General features: G+C 45.2%; 1 protein-coding gene across 1 annotated transcript; it reads left to right on the top strand.

The window, feature by feature from the left end:
- The first annotated feature begins 1945 nt into the window (after positions 1-1945).
- On the top strand, positions 1946-22772 carry NSUN4 (NOP2/Sun RNA methyltransferase 4). The gene is made up of 6 exons (XM_068242536.1): positions 1946-2090; positions 9955-10340; positions 13120-13271; positions 16313-16467; positions 17244-17368; positions 21628-22772. Exons 1-6 carry the CDS (start codon positions 1998-2000, stop codon positions 21902-21904), a joined length of 1188 nt encoding a protein of 395 aa, XP_068098637.1. The 5' UTR covers positions 1946-1997; the 3' UTR covers positions 21905-22772.
- Positions 22773-23711: the final 939 nt, after the last annotated feature.

Here is a 23711-nt window from a genome sequence, read left to right as displayed (position 1 = left end):
ACTACTGCAATGCTCTCTACACTGGCCTTCCAAAAAAGGACTTGTACCGCCTACAGCTGATGCAGAACACTGCTGCCAGACTGCTAACCAACCAACCAACCCCGTCACTGCCACATAACGCCAGTCCTGCACTCCTTTCACTGGCTACCTATAGAATGGAGGGTCCTATTCAAGATCGGCCTACTGACATTTAAATCCCAGAATAATCTGGGCCCTGGATACATGAAATATATGTTGCAGCTGCGTAGCAATCCCCGCATTCTCATATCTACAGGTTCTAATAATCTAGTCATACCCAGAGTCCACTTGGAAACTTTTGGTCCCAGAGCCTTCTGTCATGCTGCCCCTACATTTTGGAACTCCTTCCCTCAACAGATCAGGACAGCTCCATCCCTGGACGTGTTTAAATCCAGACTGAAAACCCACCTGTTCAGTTTGGCATTTGCAGAAATATAACTTTTGTTGTGTGAATACTTCATCCTACTACCAATGACTGAATCTGAGAGAGCCTAAGCGCTTTGAGTCCTATGGGAGAAAAGCGCTATAGAAATGTTATTGTATTGTATTGTATTGCACTAGCGATTTAAGTGCCCATTCACACTTAAGCGATTAGCGGGCGATTCCCGCTAATTGCTAAAGCGTTAGTTCTTTTAAAACCGCTAGTGCTATGTTACCCTATGGCAGTGTACTCACTGCTGTGGTTGGCGCCGATCACGGGCGTTTTGCGATAAGCGCCAATCGCTACAGCGTTACCTGCAGCATTTTTTGAGCGATTCTGGAGCGATTGCAGTACAGTGCTTATAAAGCGCTGACCACGATCGCTCTGAAATTGCAGAAGTGTCCAGTGGTTTTTACCGCAGTAATCGCGGTAAAATCACTTGTGCAAAACGCTAGCGATAAGCCCTAGTGGTTTGCGATTTTAAGTGTGAATGGGCCTTAAAAAGCGCTAGCGCTTTGGCGATTAGCGGGAATAACCTGCTAATCACCATTATGAGAACGGGCTCTGAAACGCTGTGTGTTTGCGATTACAGTAGCAGTTTTAGGTGTGCACCAGCCTTATGGCACCATTCGCACTACTAGAGTGTTTTGCCGGCGATTTCGGCAAAACGCTCAAACGCTAGCGCTTTTAAAGCGCCATTGTAATAAAACCCTATCTGCCCATTCTCACTTGGGCAATTTGCGTTAATCGCCGGCGATTAACGCAAATCACCAAACGCGTAGCCTGCACTATTTTCAAGCAATTTCCCGGCGATCGCGCTTCAGTGCTATAGAAGCGCTAAACGCGATCCGCAGGAAAATCGATGCAGTGTCCAGTGATTTTTCCACGTTAAATTGTGGAAAAATCACTCCCGCAAAACGTTTTGCGCTTTAAGGCCCAGTGCACACCAAAACCGCTAGCAGATCCGCAATACGCTAGCGGTTTTGGGAGCTGATTTCAGAGCGATTCTAGGTATGTTTAGAGAGGTTTTCTAAACATACCTAGCGGTTTTGGGTGCGTTTTTGTGTAGCAGATTACGCATATTGTTACAGTAAAAGCTGTTACTGAACAGATACTGTAACAAAAATGCCTGGCAAACTGCTCTGAAGTAGCGTTTTTCAGAGCGGTTTGCGTTTTTCCTATACTTTACATTGAGGACGAAACGCTTCTGAAATCCGCAAACGCGCAGCAGGAGGTGCGTTTGCGGCTTGGCAAAAAATGCAAACCGCCGGTGTGCACCATCCCATTGCCATTCATTAGACAAGCGTTTTTGTAGGCGGATGCGGCCGGCGGAACGCTCCAAAAACCGCTCGGTGTGCACTGGGCCTAAAGTGTGAATGGGGCCTAAGTTTGTGTTTTGCAGCTTATCCTGAGTATTGTGGGTGTCTTCTAAATAGAACCACTGGGGGGCGATATTGAATCATTTTGTTTTGTGCTCTGTCCTTCGCCTGGCTAGCATGGAACTCAGCTTTCAGTGTTTAGTTCTGTGTCAGGACAGAGATCTCCGTTGCACGGCAAGATGGGGCTGCTCAGTGCTGTCATGTTGTTAGTGAGGCGAGTGCAGAATCCCATTGTCACTTGCTGCAGACATTATCGAGTCAAGAAGAAATGGGTGAGTTCCCCCGGGGGGAGAAGAGGGTGTCCTCCACTGGTAAAAGGGTGAGATAGATGAATGGCTTGTAGCTAATATTCAGGACGTCTGTCTGCTCTGGACATATTATTACAGTATATTTCATGATGGATTTGCCTGTATTTAGCATTTACATTTTTCTGCTGCGCTTTTGCAGAGTACAGTGAATAGAGTGACCTACGTGGAAGGGGATTGGAGTGAAACTCATAGAAGGACAGAAAAAACATACTACCTCCATGCATATAGTGTCTTGAATGAAAACGCAGTATATGCAGCATGTATTTTGAGCTCATCGTCCCTGAAAATACTTATTGCAAAGCCCCATACAGATGCTAACTAAGAGGTGCCCATACACAGAGGCAAAGCTAAGGAGCAATGGGCCCCAGTGCGAATTTGACATGCCCCCTCTCCAGCACTTTATACATAACAATTGATGCAGTGCACCACAACCTGCCAAGGACAACCACAGTGTTAGAGGTGCAAGAAGGGGATGGGGAACAAGCATCTATAGAAGTGATTTTTACCAGAACCAATAAAGAGCTATGACTGTGATTGAGGAAGGGCCCTGATCGTAACCTCTGCATACCCTATTGGTACGCCACTGCCCATATGCTTGTCGCAACATGGCTGCCTAATCGCAATTTAAAGGTTCTGGGCTGGAATTGATTGAAACTATCAATAGTGCATGCCGGTAAGATCACGCTAGAAAGGGGCAGTTGGGTGTGCCCCACATCTAAAATGCGCTCCCCCACTGGCTGTGCTGTGTGTTGGCAATAGAGCACCCACTCGGCTAATGGCTCGCTCCTCTTTTTATCCTCTTTACATCGCCGCCGGGTGACCTGTACCCCATGACCCGACCATGTATGTGGTCTTGTAACATACGTGCCACCAGGTCATGAGGTGCAGACACCCTGATGGCAGTAAGGAAATTAGACACACCCTGTCAGACAGGTGAGTGTACGCTCTGCTGCTAACACTCTACACTGCCTGTGGGATGAAAGAGACCTGGGGATCCGGCAGGAGGTGGCGTTACTGGAAATCGGTGTACAGTGTGTGGCAGTAGTAGATCCCTCTCAGACCAGTTTAGTTTAGAGAGGGACAGATGGAAATAATATGGCCACTTTAAAGAAAACCTAACACGACAGTAAGGATCCCTTCTTACTGGGGATTGCAAAATGCTAGTGATTATCGCTAGCGTTTTGCGGTGGTGATTTTTTTTTCACAGTAAATGTGTTTTTACTGTACGTTTTTGCTATTTTTAAACTATCGCAATTAGTGTATTTTTTTTTTTAACATTGCGTCGCGATCACTCCAAAATGACGAAAAAGCTTTTCTTGCGCGAATTGTCAGGGATTGCGGCAATGAGATCACTGCCATATACTTCACAGTACACTAGCTCTTTTAAAAGCGCTAGCAATCGCTGTCGTAAACGCCCACGAATTGCCCCAGTGTGAATGGTCCCTGAGGTCCCCAGTTTATCTTACCTAGGTCTTCTTTTAGCACCATGTAGTCATTCTGGTTCCTCACTGTCTTTAGCTGTCCCCTGTGAAAGCTGCATGCACAGCCCCGGGCCTCGCGCATCTGGATTGTGCTCCCATTACTGGGAACATTCTGTGCTTGCAAAGTTTGGGAAAATTACAACTGCGAATGTGCAGAGCACTACAGGAGCGCGATGGAGGTGCATGCGTATGTGCAGTGGCCAGCAAATGGCTTCGTCAGTAAGTTTTCGGAGCAGCACAGCGGCTGAAGGGAGAAGAGCGGAAAGCCAGAGAGGGACTAGGAAGACTACAGGGGGCTGGAAGAAGCCATAGGTAAGTTAAACTGGGGATCTTACTGTCACTTTAGGTTTCCTTTAATGTGGACCTAAACTCTTGCACAGCACAGAAGGAAAGCATAGAGGCATGCACCCTGTTTGTATTTGGAGAGTTTAGCCTTATTCCCCCTCATCTGTCTCTAATCACAAGTTGTAATTTGATCCCTCTACCGTGTCTGCTGACTGCCAAGGCAGAGAGGCTCATTTGAAAACACATGTTAACACTATTTCTGGTTCCATGACAGCAGGAAGTAGATACACTGCAGATTTATTGTAGGATTTATATCAGCTGTAGCAAAAATGTTTTTCTTTAAAGGTTATTATGCTTTTGTGTATCTTTTAGAGCAGAGAGGAAGTCCTGAGTTCAGGTCTGCTTTAAGTGCTGTTTAAAGAGAACCCAAGGTGGTTCTTTTTGGGACCGTTTCGGTCGAATACCGCAGTTCCCCCGCCAAAGGGAGGCTTCGGCAGTCGTCGGGAATCCGAGTGCTCCCAAAGACGGGCCGCTCTACACTGCGCACGCGCGAGTGCCCTCTATCGTGTCCTCGCACGTGCGCAGTATGTAGCCGCCTGTCTTCGGGAGGACTCGGCTCCCGAAGACTTCCGAAGTCCCCCCCCCCGTCCCCCCCCCCCCAGCGGGGATTGGAAGCAGGGAGCCAGCGCAGCACCAAGGGCACAGGCTCATAAGGACCCGAGCCTTCCCTCTCCTTAGGTGAGTATCTGACTTTTTTTTTAGCTTTAAAGAGACTCCGTAACAAAAATTGCATCCTGTTTTTTATCATCCTACAAGTTCCAAAAGCTATTCTAATGTGTTCTGGCTTACTGCAGCACTTTCTGCTATCACAGTCTCTGTAATAAATCAATGTATCTTTCCCCTGTCAGACTTGTCGGCCTTTGTCTGGAAGGCTGCCAAGTTTTTCAGTGTTGTAGTTCTGCTATGAACTCCCCCTTCCAGGCCCCTCTATGCACACTGCCTGTGTGTTATTTAGGATTAGAGCAGCTTCTCTCTTCTCTCTTATCTTTTACAAGCTGGATAAATCGTCCTCTGAGCTGGCTGGGCTTTCACATACTGAGGAATTACAAACAAGGGCAAAGCTGTTTGCAGGAAGAAACGAGCAGCCTGAAACCTCAGTGCTTGAGAACAGGGGGAAAGAAACACACAAATGATCTCTTGAGATTCAAAAGGAAGGCTGTATACAGCCTGCTTGTGTATGGATGTATTTTCTATGTGTGGACATACTGTACATCAACCTACTTCCTGTTTTGGTGGCCATTTTGTTTGTTTATAAACAAACTTTTTAAAACTGTTTTTAACCACTTTTAATGCGGCGAGGAGCAGCGAAATTGTGACAGAGGGTAATAGGAGATGTCCCCTAACGCACTGGTATGTTTACTTTTGTGCGATTTTAACAATACAGATTCTCTTTAACACTGCTACTGCCTATAGAGCATATCCTAGTGGCTGCAGCTCTGGCGCTTTGAGTCCGCCAGAAGAAAAGTGCAATATAAAAGTTCTGTGTCTTGTCTATGATGGCACAGTAGAGCCAGTGATGCGGTAGTTCTGATTGATTTCAGCACCATGTTACATTCAGTCTCCATTAGATTAGATTTCGGTACAGATCTAAGTGTTGATTAAAAATTGATCCAACCATTAGTTCCCTGCAGCACCTCCCCTCAACCTGTTTAGTAGAGATTTCCCAACATGCTTTATCACCCAGTTGATCAATCACGTATGCCGGAGACAATACAACCTAAGCAGATTTGATCAAGGTGATCAAATCAGACACAACAAATGATATGTTTGTGACCAAGCTGAAGCTATGGTATACACCTTGGATAACTGTCATCCAAAATGAATGCCCCTGACAATTTAGGAATGCATAGCTCCCAACTGTCCTTTTGGAGGGTCAGTCCCTCTTTGGGAGTCCTGTCCATCTTTCCGACTCATTTGTCCCTCTTTCTATGTAACTATATTTATTGCTCTACTACAAAATGTGTTTAACTCTAAACTTTATTTCCATCCTTTAAATTGATATATTACTAATATTAAAATGTTAATATGAAGGAAAATGAACCAGGATAGAAAGGACCAGTGTGGTTTGAATTATAAAAAAAAACATATTTTTCTTATGAAATCTTTATGGAATGCGTGACCAGGGGTGTGATCAGGGGTGTGGCTTAAGTGTCCCTCTTTCTCATCTCAAAAAGTTGGGAGGCATGGGAATGGTTGCTGTAAACACACACCTATGCTCCCTAGCAGGCAGCCTGTTTTGGTTTATGGGGAGGGAGAGTGGAAGTGGGAAGCCCCGTCTTGCAGTCCTGAAGAGGGGCATGCAGGTTTGCTTTCAGCGCATGCCAGATCTTTCAGCAGCCGGTACAGGCAACTACATTGTTCCTTTCTATACCCCGCCTAACAGAGACCAGGACACCATGCGCTACACCCTCGTCCCTCCACATAGCAGCAGCATGCATCGCTCCGCTGTAGCCGACGGATGCATCTGTATGAGCTCTTGTGTGGAACTGTTGCCATAGTGATTGAATTCTGATCACTGTGGGTGACAGTAGGTACCACTGTGAATGTAGTTTTAAAGTGTACATGAACTTATATTCTTTTTTTAAAACGAAAGTGTGTTCTTCTCAAAAAGACAAGGTCACCTATACCTTTTTGTTTGCACATCCAAAAATGCATTCATGAAATAATTCTGTTTCACTGTCTACACTCTGAATAGTTAAGGGACCTAAGGTGTGAGACCTGTGGAAGCTGCCATATTAATTTCCTTTTAAACAATACCAGTTGCCTGGCAGTCCTGCTGATCTTTCTGGTCAGTAGGGTCTCACACACCTGAAACAAGCAAGCAGCTAATCCTTGCCATAAAATTAAAATTTGTCTTAAGATGGCCACAAACGATCCAATCTTGTAGCGAAAAATCTTTTGAGCGATGAGAAATTCTAATCGGAAAGTACAATCATTCACTACACCATTAACGAACCAAATTTTGCTTCCTATCTATCACAACCAACAAGAAAATCCAAATTTCCAATCGGAGGTTTTTATAATCATTCATAATGAATTGTGCCCATCAACTGAGATTTTTTACAACCAATCTGAGCAGAATTTCTGATCGCTCAAACAATTTTTCGCTAGAAATTGGACTGTTAGTGGCTACCTATTAGAGGTAGAGGATTAGCTGGACAGCCGGGCAACTGGTATTGTTTAAAAGGAAATAAACATGTCAGTCTCCACAGCCCTGTCACCTTGTGTTCCCTTTAACAGTACTGTGTGACTGCTTGACCTTGATCTGACTATCTAATGTAAAGAAACCAGTCTGGCACTCAGAAGCAGAGACAATGGCTATCATTCATAAAGCATTTCCGCATGCGGAAATGCTTAAAACAGCGGACTTTACCGAACACTTAGCAAATTCTGCATTCATAAAGGCTTCTTCCGCATGAAAAGCTGACATTACCGAGCAGAGCAATAAATCACCACCTTGTGCGGTGATTATCGTAAAAAATGTAACAAAATGTTAATTCATAAAGATTACCGCAAGCGGTGTGAGGTCGGGAAGTACCGCTCCGTTGGATGTAGCGATAACAATGTTAAGTTAATGGAGACACACAGACCTCCCAGGCAGCTGCAGTAAAGCGGAACACAGAGAAATGTATCAACTCGGCAGCTTCCTGTGCTTCCACAAGCCTACTGCCAGCCTAGTTCGGGGAATCTCCGCACTGCTATAGCAACTGTATACACTTTTATGAATGAGCAGACTGTCTGACAGAAGTCTAATATACCGGCAGCGGTGTTTTCCCATATGGATTTACTTTACTGAGAACACTTTTATGAATGATAGCCAATGCTGGGCTTGGCAGCAGTTGCCTTTGAGGAATACAGGTCTGCAATTAACCACTTAAGCCTATCTGGACGGATATATCCGTCCAGATAGACTGTGCTGCTGCGTGGTGCGTGCGATCGGGCGCGCTCCCACGCGTGCTCCTGCTGCCTCCCAATACTCTGCCGATCAGTGAATGGGAATATAATTCCCATTCACCGATCTAAGTCCCCCGCAGAAATACCGACGCTTTCTAATCAGAGAGCGCCGTATTTCTGCCCCCACAAAAAATTTACAACCTCTTTCTACTACCTGGTAGCGTGATCGTACGCTCCAGGACTTCTTGGTCTGTGGCCGTCTTGTGGCCAAATAGTAAACTGCACCCACATACATTTTTTTTAAATAATTACATTATATTACATCTAAAATTAGCTATTTACCTCGCAAACCAAAATTACCCAAATATATTTAATTAAAAAATAAATAAATAAAATTACAGTAAAAAAAAAGTACCTAAAAAGTTACCTAAGGGTCTGAACTTTTTAACCACTTGCCGACCGCACGCTTATACCGTGCGTCGGCAAAGTGGCAGCTGCAGGACCAGCGACGCAGTACTGCGTCGCCAGCTGCAGGCTGATTAATCAGGAAGCAGCCGCTCGCGCGAGCGGCTGCTTCCTGTCAACTCACGGCGGGGGGCTCCGTGAATAGCCTGCGGGCCGCTGATGGCGGCTCGCAGGCTAAATGTAAACACAAGCGGAAATAATCCGCTTTGTTTACATTGTACGGCGCTGCTGCGCAGCAGCGCCGTAAGGCAGATCGGCGATCCCCGGCCAATCAGCGGCCGGGGATCGCCGCCATGTGACAGGGGACGTCCTGTCACTGGCTGCACAGGACAGATAGCGTCCTGTGCAGCCCGGATCTCCGGGGAAGGGAGGTAGGAGAGGGAGGGGGAGAATGTCGCCGCGGAGGGGGGCTTTTAGGTGTCCCCCCCCGCAACATGCCTGCACGCAGACGCGATCAGACCCCCCCTGCACATCATCCCCATAAGGGGGAAAAAAGGGGGGCGATCTGATCGCTCTGCGTGCACCCTGATCTGTGCTGGGGGCTGCAGAGCCCACCCAGCACAGATCCCAACAAACAGCACTGGTCCTTAAGGGGGGGGTAAAGGGTGGGTCCTCAAGTGGTTAAAATATACATGTCAAGAGAGTATCTTATTAATTTTTTTGAAATTATAAGTTTGTAAATAGTGATGGACGCAAATTGAAAAAAATGCACCTTTATTTCTAAATAAAATATCGGCGCCATAAATTGTGATAGGAACGTAATTTAATGTAATAAGAGGGATAAATGGGCAAATAAAATACATGGGTTTTAATTGCGGTAGCATGTATTCATTTTAAACTATAATGGCCAAAAACTGAGAAATAGTGCATTTTTTCCATTTCTTTTTTAATCTTCCTGTTAAATTGGATTTAGAAAATTTTTTTTTTTTAGCAAAATGTACTACCCAAAGAAAGACTAATTAGTGGCGGAAAAAACAAGATATAGATTAATTAATTGTGATAAGTAGCGATAAAGTTATTGGCGAATGAATGGGAGGTGAACGTTGCTCAGATGCATACGATTTTCTACACTGTAGGCTGAAGTGGTTAAAGTGGACCTGACCTCTTGCACATGACAGAAGCAAAACAGAGATAAATGCACCCTGTATGTATTTAGAGAGTTTAGCCTAATTCCCCCTCATCTGTGACTAGACACAAGTGTAATTTAATCTCTCAGCTGTGTCAGCTCTGGAATCTCAGCAGAGCATTTAATTTGTAAACACAGGATGTTAACCCTGTGTCTGCTTCCATGAAAGTAGGAAGTAGACACACTGCAGATTTATTGTAGGATGACTGGACACTTTTTGCCCAAATGTAAATAAAAGCTGATAAATGTTTTTTTCTCCACAATAATGCCTCTTGTACATCGTCTTGATATCTTTTGGGAGACACCTATGTCATTTTCCGTCAAAAAATTACTTGCTGGTTGAATAAAAGTAACTTTTACGTCAAAATTTGCCGGGGTATGAATAATTATGGGCAGCACTGTAAGTAAGTTTTGGCAATCACAGGCCTCAGAGAGAGCTTCCCCTATCCTCAAGCAGCATTTGTTCTGGTAATGAGAATTGATGCTGATTTCTTGCTGTGTTATGTTTCCTTTTCAGGCCACCACCCTCCCCCATGTGGCTTCCTCCCGCTTCGCTCTCCAGTATTTTGACACAAATTACAGTCTGCAGTTTCAAGACTTGTGGCCATCAATACGGATTAGCCTCCTCTCGGAACAGAAGTATGGGGCACTGCTGAATAACTTCTCCAGGCAGGAGATGGTGGCCCAGCACCTCACATCATTACACTCTACAGACTTTCTGAGCGAGGCTCGCCAAGTAATAGGGGAGTCTCCAGAGATGATGGATGAAGACAGACTCTCACCAGAGCCCTCATCCACCAGCATGGAGGAGAGCGGAAGAGACACTGTGACTTCATTGAGCAGCACAGCATTTACATGTTACACTTTCCCCCGTGGGGACATCAGCCGCTTTCCCTCTCCCAGGTACTTCCCCCCATAACAATCACTGAACCAGTCAATTGTGGGCATTAACCAATCATAATGTCAATCAGTGCAACCTTTCTGCATACATATAAAAATTGGCGCTGGGAGACTTGGGTGCAGGATACAGCCGGTATATGGCTGATCCTGCTGCTGCACAAGTCCCGGCCGTGTTAATTACTGTTCCCCCTCCAGGCCACCATGGATGGTGGGGAATGATATAACTCGGCTATAACCCGAATTATTGTGATATAACCCGAATTATTGTGTTTTAAAAGCAACTTCAACTCCGTCTTCTGACGGTGCCGGCGTTACTCCCTGAGAGCCGCTATAGAAGTAATTCCTATTATTGTCTATGGTGGCACCGGCTGCGCCCAAATCTTCCTGCGCTGAAAAGCACTGCTCCGACCTTTCTTGGCCGGCTGGAGCCTGATAAGGGCTGGGTTCTGCTAAGTATTTGGTGACATCATATATATTTCCCACTTTACACTCTATAGTATTTAAATAAGTCTACCCATTGCCATCCAGAAGCATGGGTGACATGAGTGCCAGTCTACATAATATATCTGCCAAATTGCCATCACTGGATCCACTTGTCTGTAGCCACAGTCTCCTGATGGTCACATGTGCATTGCCTCGTTTCCTGTTTTAAAGAAAACAAAAGTTTGCCTTCTAATAAATGCACGTCACAAACAAGACTGGGGCCTTATTCAATTAACTTTTTCCCTGGAGCTGACTTTACTTGAAAGGAAAAGGAGGGGGTACTTACCTCAGGAGGGTGAATCCTCCCGATCCAAAGGACCTTCCCCTGTCCTCAGCACACAGGTGACCTAGTGCTGGCAACCCTAAAATCCACTTATCGGCACTAGTCACCCCTGCGTGCATGCGCACTACCAACTTTTTACTTGGGCTCTGGTAAAAATAGCCGAGCCAGGTTGGGTCCGTTCTACTGCGCATATGCGAGCCATCTGCACCTGCATAGTAGAGTGGACCTGATCAGACTCTGCTGCCGAAGTCCGAGTGGCAAGCCACTAGTGCACCTGCGCGCAGCGCTGAATGTAAATAATAATTTTGTTTGCGAATGCCAGTGCTAGAACGGCACTGCAGAGGACAATGAAGGAAGCCTCATTAGTATCCAGAGGCTTCCCCCTCCCGAAGTGAATTGATGCAGTTGTACAATATGACAGCTACCTGATAGGCATGTATGTTCCACATACCGTATATACTTGGCTATAAGTCGAGAAATTTAGGGCTGGCTCACAGTGTAAAAGTGGGGGGGTCGCCTTATCTACGAGTCAGTCCTAAATCTCTCCACTTATAGCCAGGAAGGAAGGGGGGGGCACTCTCTCCCCCTCCCTGGAGTGCTGAAGCTGTGACCTACTTGGCCCCCTTCTCACCTATCACAATCTAAACTGAGGCCACTTCTCGCTGTCTCCCCCTCCCCGTAATACGATACAGAGCCCTTCATCATGCATGCACACTGGTTTGCGTAATGTAACCATGGTGACGCTAATGTAGGCAGACCAGAGAAGATACAGCGCACGTGGCAGCAATGGTGAGTGATTAAAGCTGAACTGTAAATTCCCTAAAAACAGTTTCACTTACCTGGGGCTTCCCCAAGCCCCCAGCAGCCGTCCTGTCCCGTGCCGGTCCTCCACGATGCTCCGTTCTCCTGCCGCGGTGCAGCTTCTTTACCGTCGACTGAAAAGTTGACGGCAACTACTTGTGCGCAGCCTGGGCTATGCGAAGCTTTCTTCGCGTTCCAGCCTGCAATAGTGTCCTGTGCTATGCGGGCTGGAACGCGATGCTCTATAGTGCAGGACACTATAGCGGGCGGGAAAGCGAACAAAGATACGCGTAGCCTGGGCCGCGCAGGTGCAGTTGCCGTCAGTCGACGGTAACGAAGCTGCACCACGGCAGGAGAGCGTAAGATCGCGCAGGACTGGCACAGGACAGGATGGCTGCTGGGGGCTTGGGGAAGCCCCAGGTAAGTGAAGCTTTGTTTTTAGGGAATGTACTGTTCCGCTTTAAGCTTTCACTGTGGGCTCCGCATTGTATCACAGTGAGGGGAGAGACCGTGAGAAGCTGCTCCCCTTTTAGAATGTGATAGATGGGAAGAGTGTCAGAGTAGGTCACAGCTCCGGGTTGCAGGGAGAGGGAGAGATTGTATGTTTCTGTCACAGTTTACAGCACAGCGTTGGTGCATTACAGCTAGCCCCAAGTCCCATTACATTGTAATTATTAATGAACAACACTGGGTAGTGGATGAAGGAGTCTGGCTGCTTTGGACAACATATACTTAGTCAATTTGATTTCTTCCTCTTTTCACAACTTGTGTTCTGTCTGGTGAGAGAATCTCTCAGGAGGGTTATTTAGGCTGCATAATCAGATGCAGAGTTTGCTGGATAGACTTATATTTGGGTAATTTAAACATTCCAGCTTAAGAGGGTCAAATATTGGGGTGGACTTATACACGAGGTCAACTTGTATTTGATTAGACCAAGGCAGCCAACTGGAGAATGGGATATGAATGGTTACTGTGGACAACACACAGTTTGATAGTAGAAGCCTTTGTCCTCTCATGAAGGAGAGGTTGGTACTTCCATCACTGGGCGTTTCCTGCTCTCTCAGGTCCCAATGTTATGTATTTTTAGGGGTTCTGGGTAAAATTTCATGTCTAGGGGTAAAGATGCTAGCCAATTTGCCACACCCCATTGGTGACTGATTCATACTGTATTAACATTTTGACATTCTTATCTGCTCTGTGTTTCCTGCATTGCAGGGTGGACATGTCTGGCCTCCTGGAATATTACCTAATGGATGCAGCATCACTTCTACCTGTTCTTGCTCTTGATGTCCAGCCAGGTCACAGCGTCCTTGACCTGTGCGCTGCACCTGGCGGAAAAACACTGGCACTGCTCATGCAGAATTGTCGTAAGTCAATCATTCCGGAGGAGATAGCAGGGAAACTCCTGATAAACCTGTGAGTTTGTGTGCATGGATAGGGAACTGGCTAATGGACAGAAAACAAAGAGTTGTGGTCAATGGATCATACTCAAAATGGGTGACTATTAGCAGTGGGGTCCCACAGGTGTCTGTACTGGGTCCAGTGCTCTTCAATTTATTTATTAATGACCTAGTAGATGCAGTAGAAAGCAATGTTACTATTTTTGCAGATGATACAAAATTGTGCAGAATCGTCAACTCTCAGGAAGATAGTGACATATTGCAACAGGATCTGGATAGGATGGCTATATGGGCACATAAATGGCAGATGAAATTCAATGTTGAAAAATGTAAAGTCATGCACTTTGGTCGTACCAATGGTCTAGCGCCATACAAAATAAATGGGATACATTTGGGGATATCAAACTTGGAGAAGGACTTAAGAGTACTCATCGACAACAGGTTAAATAATCGTATTCAATGCCAAGCCGCTGCAGCTAAAGCTGATAAAATTTTGGGATGCATTACAAGGGAAATAAAAATTTGAGAGAGATGCTAGCATGATATTGCCCCTCTAGTAAGGCTACATCTGGAATTCAGTTCTGGGCACCACATTACAGGAAAGATATTGCAGTTTTAGAGCAGGTGCAGAGACAGGCAACACAATTGATACGAGGGATGGAAGGTCTCATTACCAAGAAAGATTAGATAAACTGGGTTTATTTAGTCTAGAGAAAAGACGCCTTAGTGGGGATCTAATTAACATGTATAAATACATCAGAGGGCAATATAAAAGCTTGGCGGATGAGCTTTTTGTCCCTAGGCCTTCTCAAAGGACTAGAGGACTTGATCTGCACATAGATGAAAAACGTTTTAGCCATTTATTTAGGAAAGGGTTCTTTACAGTAAGGCATCTTGCACACTGCATACATTTCCGATTCCGCTTTTTAATCTGTTTTTACATCCGATTCCGATTTGTAATCTTTACTGCATGCTGCGTTTTTTGATCCGTTTTTCTGTTGAATGTATTCAGGGAAAATCGGAATCGGAAAACGGATTTGCAGTGTGCAGGGAGCCTAAGAGTGATTAAGATGTAGAATGTAGAATGCATTGCCACAGGAAGAAGTTATGGCAAATTCTATACCTGCATTTAAAGGGGGCTTAAATGCTTTCCTTGCATTGAAAGACATCCATGGCTACAATTACTAGGTAATGCCCAGTGGTGTTGATCCAGGGATTTTATCTGATTGCCATCTGGAGTCGGGAAGGATTTTTTTTTCCCTTTTGGGGCTAATTGGACCATGCCTTGTAAGGGTTTTTCGCCTTCCTCTGGATCAACAGGGATATGTGAGGGAGCAGGCTGGTGTTGTACTTTGTTCTCTGGTTGAACTCGATGGACGTATGTCTTTTTTCAACCCAAATAACTATGTAACCAACTACCAGCTGCTACCTCTTATGTGTGTTCTTGTGTTGTTCTAGGGTATTGATTGTTTTATATTTAAGCTTTCATCAATTGTGCAAGTCGTACAATCACATAGCATCAATTGTACAAGTGTTTATGGGGATCCCAGCCATGTCTTACAAATTTCATCAGACTTGTTGATGTGGGCACATCTCTGACATAACATTCAATAAAAATGTGTTTTTCTACATTTTACTGCCCATACAGTTAAAACATTTTGTTTTGTGAGCCAGTAATATTGTCCGTAATATTGTCTGTTTCCCCAGATTCCCAAAGTACAGTTTATCTGCTCTGAAATGCCGCCCGTAACTCCTCCCAATTAGTTTCGTCACCGTCCATGTGACTCATCAGGGAAATCGGGTACTGACGCCATCTGTTCCATATGTGAGACAGTTATCCTCCGTTCTATATAATATCTCAGATTAGCTGTTGTGAAAAACAAAACACTTTCCACCAGCCTGTATGTCATCCCTACAGCATTGATAGAAACAATTGTGATCATTTTAGGAGAAAATCTAGAAGGTCCCACAAAGTTGTTTAGCAATCCGTTATGATGCTAAGGGAGCACAAGCAGTGTTTTCTAGTGTTCTTCCCGCCATGGACGCTGCTTGCTTTTTTAGCGCTCATCTGCTCCTCTTATTCCTGCCCATGGTAAATAAGTGTCTATCCGCCTGTGCTAATAAAGCAACAACATCTAGTTTCTGATTTTTGTGTCCATCATGGAGAGATCCAAGTAAGAGCAGTTAGATGGGCAGCAATAAAACATGGAAGGTTATAACACACAAAACCATCATAAAGATTTGGCTTGAGCTTCAAGGAGCCATTTTGGATGATGGTAAGGTGGTGTGTTTGCACACATTGCCCTGTGCACAGTCCTAGAACAGACAAGGGTGTAGCAGCTGGTGACGTCTTCCCAAGGCCAGTTCTCTTATGAAGCAAGGTGAAGCACTTGCATCAGGCGCAGAGATTACAGGCGCAGCATGTTTGTTCTGTGTTTATACTAACAGCATGCAGTCAGAGTAGGAAAAGAAGAAAGAGGTGAAGAGGTCATCATTGGGGAAAAGCAGCTTGTTGTATTGTGTGAGGAGTCTGACAGCGAGTGATTACAGAGGCAGCATGTTTGTACTGTGTTTATACTAACAGCATGCAGTCAGAGTAGGAAAAGAAGAAAGAGGTGAAGAGGTCATCATTGGGGAAAAGCAGCTCGTTTTATTGTGTGAGGAGTCTGACAGTGAGTGATGAGGGTGGAGGCAGGAGAGCAGAAGTGTTTCATTTGACCTGCACAGCAGAAGGGAGGAGGTGGCTCTGCTCTCCTGACCGAGGAGGAATGGGGGACGGCTGACTGGCTGAGGGTAAGCAGTTTGTTTGTCACAGCCAGCCATTGTGCTATTGTGTTGAGCTGCAGCAAGTCATGTGAGAACATTGAATGAGAGTAAGTAGAGTAAATTGTCAGGTGCTGTGTGATCATCCTCCCAAGCTTGCCTCAGGCAGCAAAAAGTCTAGAACCGGCCCTGTCTTCCTCCCATGGATCAATAAAGATTATGGATTGTCTTTTTTTTTTTTTTAGGGTTCCTGGCTGCCAATGACAAGTCTGCTTCCCGCACACAACGCCTGCACAAAGTCCTGCATTCCTTTATTCCTCGTCATTTGTTTAAAGAGGACAGAGTGCGCGTCACTTCGTGGGATGGAACAGAGTGGCCGGACCAAGGCGTGTTTGACCGGGTCAGTTCCAGGTGGGGTGACTGATGGGTAAAACAGTTACAACTGATAGATCCAGATGATCCAGATTAACCTGCTGATTAACCTCCCTGGCGTTCTATTAAAATCGCCAGGGAGGCTGCGGGAGGGTTTTTTTTAAATTAGAAAAAAACTATTTCATGCAGCCAACTGAAAGTTGGCTGCATAAAAAGCCCACTAGAGGGCGCTCCGGATCCGTACTTTCGATCGCCTCCGGCGATCAAAAGTAACAAGGAAGGGCGCAATGAGCGGCCTTCCTTGTTTCACTTTCCTCGTCGCCATGGCGACGAGCGGAGTGACGTCATGTACGTCAGCCGACGTCCTGACGTCTGCCGCCTCCGATCCAGCCCTTAGCGCTGGCCGGAACTGTTTGTTCCGGCTGCGCTGGGCTCGGGCGGCTGGGGGGACCCTCTTTCGCCGCTGCTTGCGGCGGATCGCCGCAGAGCGGCGGCGATCAGGCAGCACACGCGGCTGGCAAAGTGCCGGCTGCGTGTGCTGCTTTTTATTTGATAGAAATCGGCCCAGCGGGGCCTGAGAAATCCTCCTGCGCAGGTTACCCCGAGCTGAGCTCGGGATAACCGGCAAGGGGGTTAAAGATGGTCAAATATATGCAAATCATTCTTGCTTGCAAGCAAATTGAATACACATTGTAGGCAGGAAAACCATCAGGAAGTGCATGTGTTTGCCCCAGTTGAGCATGCAATTTTGCTAGTCGGAATGAGTTGCGTTTCACTGACCATCTCTGCTGTTGGTATTTGCAGGTTTTGGTGGATGCCCCTTGTACTGCAGACCGACATTCCCTCCTGGAGGAAGAGAACAACATCTTCCATAGGATGAGGATGAAGGAGCGTCAGATGCTGCCTGCTTTGCAGACCGCACTATTAGTGTAAGTACCTGCCGGGGAGTGAATGGGACAGGAAATGGGAGGGTGACAGGAAGAATATCGCAGAAAGCCCGCCTCTTCCTGTTTGAAAATTTGACTTTAGCCAAAAAGTCAAGTTTTACAAGAAGTAATTATGGGGCCCGGAGGGAATGAGGAGAGGAACGGACAATGCAGAGAGGTCTGTGGACCAGCATGAATATTCCTCTGTGCTAACCTCAGGAAGTTTTTTCCTCAGGTCAGGTATATTTTAAAGGACAACTGTAGGGAGAAGGATATGGAGGCTGCCATACTTATTTCCTTTTCACCACTTCAGCCTACAGTGTTGTTTCACCTTATGTATCCGAGCAATGTTCACCTCCCATTCATTTGCCAATAACTTTATTACTACTTATCACAATGAATTGATCTATATCTTGTTTTTTCCGCCACCAATTAGGCTTTCTTTGGGTGGTACATTTTGCTAAGAATTTGTCTAAATGCATTTTAACTGGAATATTAAGAAATAAAATGGAAAAAAATCATTACTTCTCAGATTTCAGCCATTACATACATGCTACCATAATTAAAACCCACATTTTATTTCCCCATTTGTCCCGGTTATTACACCATTTAAATTATGTCCCTATAACAATGTATGACATCAATATTTTATTTGGAAATAAAGGTGCATTTTTTCAATTTGCATCCATCACTGTTTACAAGCTTATAACTTAAAAAAATATAGTAGTACACTCTCTTAACATGACATATTAAAAAAGTTCAGACACTAAGGTAACTATTTATGTTGTTGTTTTTGTTTTTTGTTTTTAATTGTAAATTTTTTATTTATTTTTTTAATTAAAAATGTTATTTGGGTTTTTTTGTCGTGGGGAGGTAAGCTGATTGTGTACATTTAAAAAATAAAATTATGTAGATGTAGTTTTACAATTCATTGATCTCCAGGGCAGCGGATGGTGACGGGAGCGTCCGGGGCCAGAGGGAGTTAGTGCATCCTATCTGGACGAATATAAGCTTCCAGATAGACTGAAGTGGTTAAACAATATCAGTTGCCTGGCAGCCCTGCTGATTTATTTGGCTGCAGTAGTGTCTGAATAACACCAGAAACAAGCATGTAGCAGCAATAATGTCAGAAACTCAGTCTGCTGCATGCTTGTTCAGGGTCTATGGCTAAATGTATTAGAGGCTAAGGATCAGCAGGACAGCCAGGTAACTAGTATTACTTAAAAGGAAATCAATATGGCAGCACTAATATGTCTCTTGCTTCAGCTCAGCGGATCGTTCAGAAACGGCCTTATCAGTCCGCCGACAGCGCGTACACATGCACTACTGTCGGCTACAAGACCGCCCAGCGTGAGGGTCCGGCGGACCCGTCGTTGCCGCTGGTAGTGCGTCTGTACGCACCTTTACTAAACTGAATAGATAACACTCTACTGGGGATGATTTACTAAAGGAGATATACATTGAAGACCTGGGAGTCTTCTCAAAACATCCCAATCAGATATTCAGGAATAGTGTTGTGCCCATCGAGTAGCTACAAATTCCTACTTGTATTCAAAATCTAAATTAGACAGTTCTGCCCGTGGCAGGAGGGGGATTAACTTACCCATGCCACCGCCTTAGCTGATATGCTCCACTAGTGGTCCACGTCACTCCTGTGCTTCTTCCTTCAACCTGGAGGAAGGAAGCATGGGAGTGACATGGAGCGCATTGGCTAAGGCGGTGGCATGGGTAACTTAACACCCCCCAGTGAACCACCCCCCACTACCGACCCCCACCACCCACCTGCCGCGGGCAGTGCTGTCTAATTTTATATTCGATTATGAGTATCTACGTAATCGCAGCCACTCAGTGTGCACTATTCGGGAACATAAAAAATAGGAACATCTTAGGATTGATACAGAACCCCTGGAAAACTGCACGAGTGGGGCTTGACTAATAAATGTTTGAGGGGTTGTAATAGCATTGCTGATCAGTTAAAGTGAACCTGAGATGAAAGACCTCTCAGGTTCTATGGGAATTCCTTAAGCCCCCTTGAAGGCGCTCAGTCCCTCTTGTCTCCTTGGGTGGCTCCTGTCCCCCGCAATATGGCCCGGAAGCATGGCCCTGTGTGCTCCCTCAGCTGGGAGCATTCTGCGCTTGCGCAGTACTGCTGTGCAGGTGCAGAATGCTTCTGGGAACGGGAGCACACCTGGCCATGCATGTGCGACTCGGCCAGGGTTTTGGGCCATATTGCAGGTGACGGGAGCCACCAGGAGAGACAGCAAGTACCTAAGCGGCCTCAAGGGGGCTAAGGAAGCCCCAGGTAAGTATGGAACCTGAGATGTCTTTCATTTCAGGTTCACTTTAAGGTCAGTTCAGCCAGATGTCCTCGCCATTTACCGCTGGGTTCCAACACGAGATGAATGGAAGTGTTCATCCGTATGTGTTTACCGTCGATTGTGCATGCTCCGCATTCAATCAAATTTTTAGAGGGATTGCATGTAGCTTCTAGCATCGGTTGAGTTTGCGGTTCCATATCTTCCTGAAATGTGACATGTCAACAAACCAACAGGAAACAGTGCTAAAAGCTTTTTTCTGCTTCATTGATCATTTGGCTACGGTGAAACTAGACGCCGGCAGCAGGCCATGTAAACCGGCCCTGACATCGCTGGTGGGGTTGGGTTCTTGTAAGGAATTTCTCAAATGACTGTTTTACTTTATATCAGAAGTGTTAGGGATCGTTCACACTACAAGATCTTTTCAAAGCACTAGTGATTTTAAAAGCTCCTGCTAATGTTATCCTATGTGAGTGTTCACACTGCAGCAATGTCATTTTGTAAAAACACGGACACGCATGTGAACAAGCGCCCGAGCGGCGTGAAACGCCTGTAGTGCCGTCCGAATCTTCCCCTGGTCACCTTCACCTCACCGCTGCAACTTCTAGAACACAGGTTTGACCTTTGCATATGTCAATGCCTTGCTCTGTTCACGCTGGCTGAAGAAAGGAATAAACAGATGGAACTGGTTAAGAGATAGGTGCACGGTATCCTTCTTTTACATGTCCTAAGAATATTGTGGTGCTCTGCACTAGATTTTACTTGTTGCACTCCTCGAAGTTCCCCCTGCCAGCCCTGTAGAAGTTATTTAAGCAACAGAAAGGTGGTGATGTGATTAAAGTATGTGATGCAAGCGCCCTCTGATTAAGATCCTGCAACCCCCAGATCCAAGCAATTGAGTGCCAGACCACAAATCCTTCTGCTATATTGTGCTCATTTTGTAAAAATCCCCCATAGGATTGCATTAGCAAGAGCTTTTCAAATCCCTGGCGTTTAAAAAGCTCTCGTAGTGTGAATCAGGGGAATTGGGCCTCCAGGTCTCTGGATGGCCTGATTTCATAAAAAATGTATAATATATTCATAAACTAGCCCTGTAATGCCGCTATGTAAATCCTGGCTAGACCCTGGAGATCCATCACACTGAAGGGAATCATTCCAGGGTTATTCTATTAGCTGTCCACCATCAAAACTGAGAATTGTTCCAGGGCCACAGCAGGTCCCTTTTATCAAAGCGCAGTGCATACAGTATTGTATTGTCCGCACTATGCTTTCATAAAGGGACGCCCTGTGGCCATGGAACAACTGTCAGCTTTGATGGTGGACAGCTGAATGAATAAACCTGGAATTACACATTTTTGCTGTGCTGCCCTACCCTGGACTTTTCTGTTGTTACTGGAGGTGTGACTAGCCACCCTGGTTAAAGAGAACGTGAACTAAAAATTAAAAGTCAAAATAAACATACGCAGGTGATACTTACCTCCTGTGTAGTCTACTCATCAATCTCTTTCTCCTCTCTTGCATCCTGTTTGTCCACTGTGATCAATGGAGTTCTCTGTCCTCCATTTTGAAAATGGCCATTACCCCATAGCAGCTTCCCAGTCAGCATACTGTTAAACTGTAATATCACCCACTTGAGCCACAGAGAAACATGGACATTACCTTGCACATTCAGTTGTAACTGACAGCTGTTGATATATAACTGACAGCAACTGGTATATTTCAGTTCTGACAAAATATTGTCAGAACTGGAAGGGATCACTGTAAGAAGAAAATGGTGAGCTTCTGAGAGGAACTGATGGTGAGGTAAGTATGTAATATTCATTTGCAGCTGCATCGTGTTTATTTTAAATAATTTTACTCAGTTCAGGTTCCCTTTAAGCACCCTGGATTATATGTGGTTGGTTTTGCCACTTTGAACTGTTGACTTATTCCTGCTGTCGGTTACAGGTCGGGGCTGCGTGCGGTGGCTCCAGGCGGAGATGTGGTCTACGCCACCTGCTCTCTGTCTCAGCTACAGAACGAGCTTGTTGTAGAGAGAGCACTGGACATCGCAGATTCTGAACACGGGATTCGTGCCTCTATCCGAGACCTCCGCCCATTCCAAGAGATTTTCAGGAACACTTTCAATTTTCACACTAACTGCCGCATTGGAGAGCTAGTTGTGCCTCATCTGACCGCTAACTTTGGCCCTATGTACTTCTGCAAGCTGCGGAGGGCGTGCTAGTCACCGGTACCAGATCCGAGAAAGAGGTGACTTGTGTGAGATAATAATAATAATGAAGTCAAACCCTGAGCTTGGCTCTCTCCCCTTCTTTATTTCATGTGGAGACATTAAAAAGGAACTGTAACCAAGGATTGATCATCCCAATCAGTAGCTGATACCCCTTTTTCCATGAGAAATCTTTAACTTTTCTTGAATATGATGGGGGGGGGGAGTCTGTGTGGCTAAAATGTTGGTGAAACTTCTCCCACAGTGTGCTAGGTCCTGACAGTTTCCTGTCTGTGAACCTCGTTGCATTGTGGGAAATAACAGCTGTTTCCAACTGCCGAGCAAGTATCTCCCTCTGGGCATATGTAGATCTATAAAAAAAACAAAACTTTTAGGCCTCTTTCACAGTGGGATGTTGCGTTTTGATGCGACGTTAAAGTCGCAACGCAAACTAACAACGCAACATCCCAAAGCCACTGTATGCCCTGTTGTCGTCGCATACAGTAGGCATCCAGGTAATGAAAAGTATGCTTCCAGGTCATTACTGAGCATGTGCAAACAGTCTAACAATAACGTGTATAACGCACAGCATGCTGCACTTTCTAATAATGCTACACGTTGCACACAAACGCGTGCACTGTGAATGTTGCACATACTTAGTATTGCTGTGTGTTAGTACACGTTAAAACTTTTTCTAACATGCGACTTTAACGTCACACTGTGAAAGAGGCCTTAGCCTGTCACAGTGTTAGGGGATGTGGTTATAGACAATGGCAGTTGGTGCTGTCTGTTATTTTTCTTGTCTGCCAGCAGTAAAGATGGTGATGTGCAAGCTGATTGTGGATCAAACAACATGAACAAATTACATGGCGAATATCAATCATTTCTTGATCTCTCTTCTATTTATTTACTTCTTACTTTGCAATGTATTGATTTATTTTTATCCACTTTTTGCTCAAGTTCCTCTTTTTTAACAATAACATTTCTAAACGTTCTATTTAAAGCATTCCTGAAGTGGTGAAAAGCGATATAAGATAGATACATAATTAGTGGGTCATCTCTGGATATTCCAGTGGCTTCCCAGATCCATCTCCAGCCCACCGATCCAGCACATGGTCCCTCTTTATCTTCTTGCCTTCAGCATGGCCACAAACTAGCGCATTTAGACTGAGCATGTGCAAGTCTGATCCACCCATGCCCAGTATATGTGCAGCTTCCCATAGGGAGATGGGAGCTTCGGACAGTTTCTTGGCAACAGTATTTCCAAAGGAGTAGACAGAATACTGCTGCCAAGGCTGCAAAGGAATGTATTGTTAGCTACTTTAGAATTGTTAACTGAGTGGCGAGTTCACCCTTTCCACCCCTATGTTAGACTATGTGCAACATTGGTTTTATTATAATTATTATTTATTGTACTTACAAAGCGCCAACATATTACGCAGTGTTGGACAATAAATACATACGATGATATAAAGGATGTCAGACGTAATGTTACAAGGTTATACAATACAGGACAAAGTGATACAAGGCAAATGGTACAAAATACATGATCAAGCGATTTTGGGCTGGTTAGGTAAGGCCAGTAATACAAGCAGGAGGAGGTCATAAGAAAGGGGCACATGATCATGCAAAATACACTATGGAAGGGAGGACCCTGCTAAAGGCTAGCAATCTAATGCTTGGGAACCCACGATGCAATTTCCTGTCCGATCCATGAGAATTGGGTGATTATTTCCTACCTGTCTGATCTGTTTGCAATCAAGGAAGGAATTGATTTTGCAAAGTTATCATTGTAAAATCGATTCCTTTATTGACCGGGAGC

This window comes from Hyperolius riggenbachi, chromosome 6, assembly GCF_040937935.1.
Source record: "Hyperolius riggenbachi isolate aHypRig1 chromosome 6, aHypRig1.pri, whole genome shotgun sequence".
In the NCBI taxonomy this organism is placed as follows: Eukaryota; Metazoa; Chordata; class Amphibia; order Anura; family Hyperoliidae; genus Hyperolius; species Hyperolius riggenbachi.
Note: the sequence above shows the minus strand (reverse complement) of the source record. Positions and strands in the feature narration are given on the sequence as shown.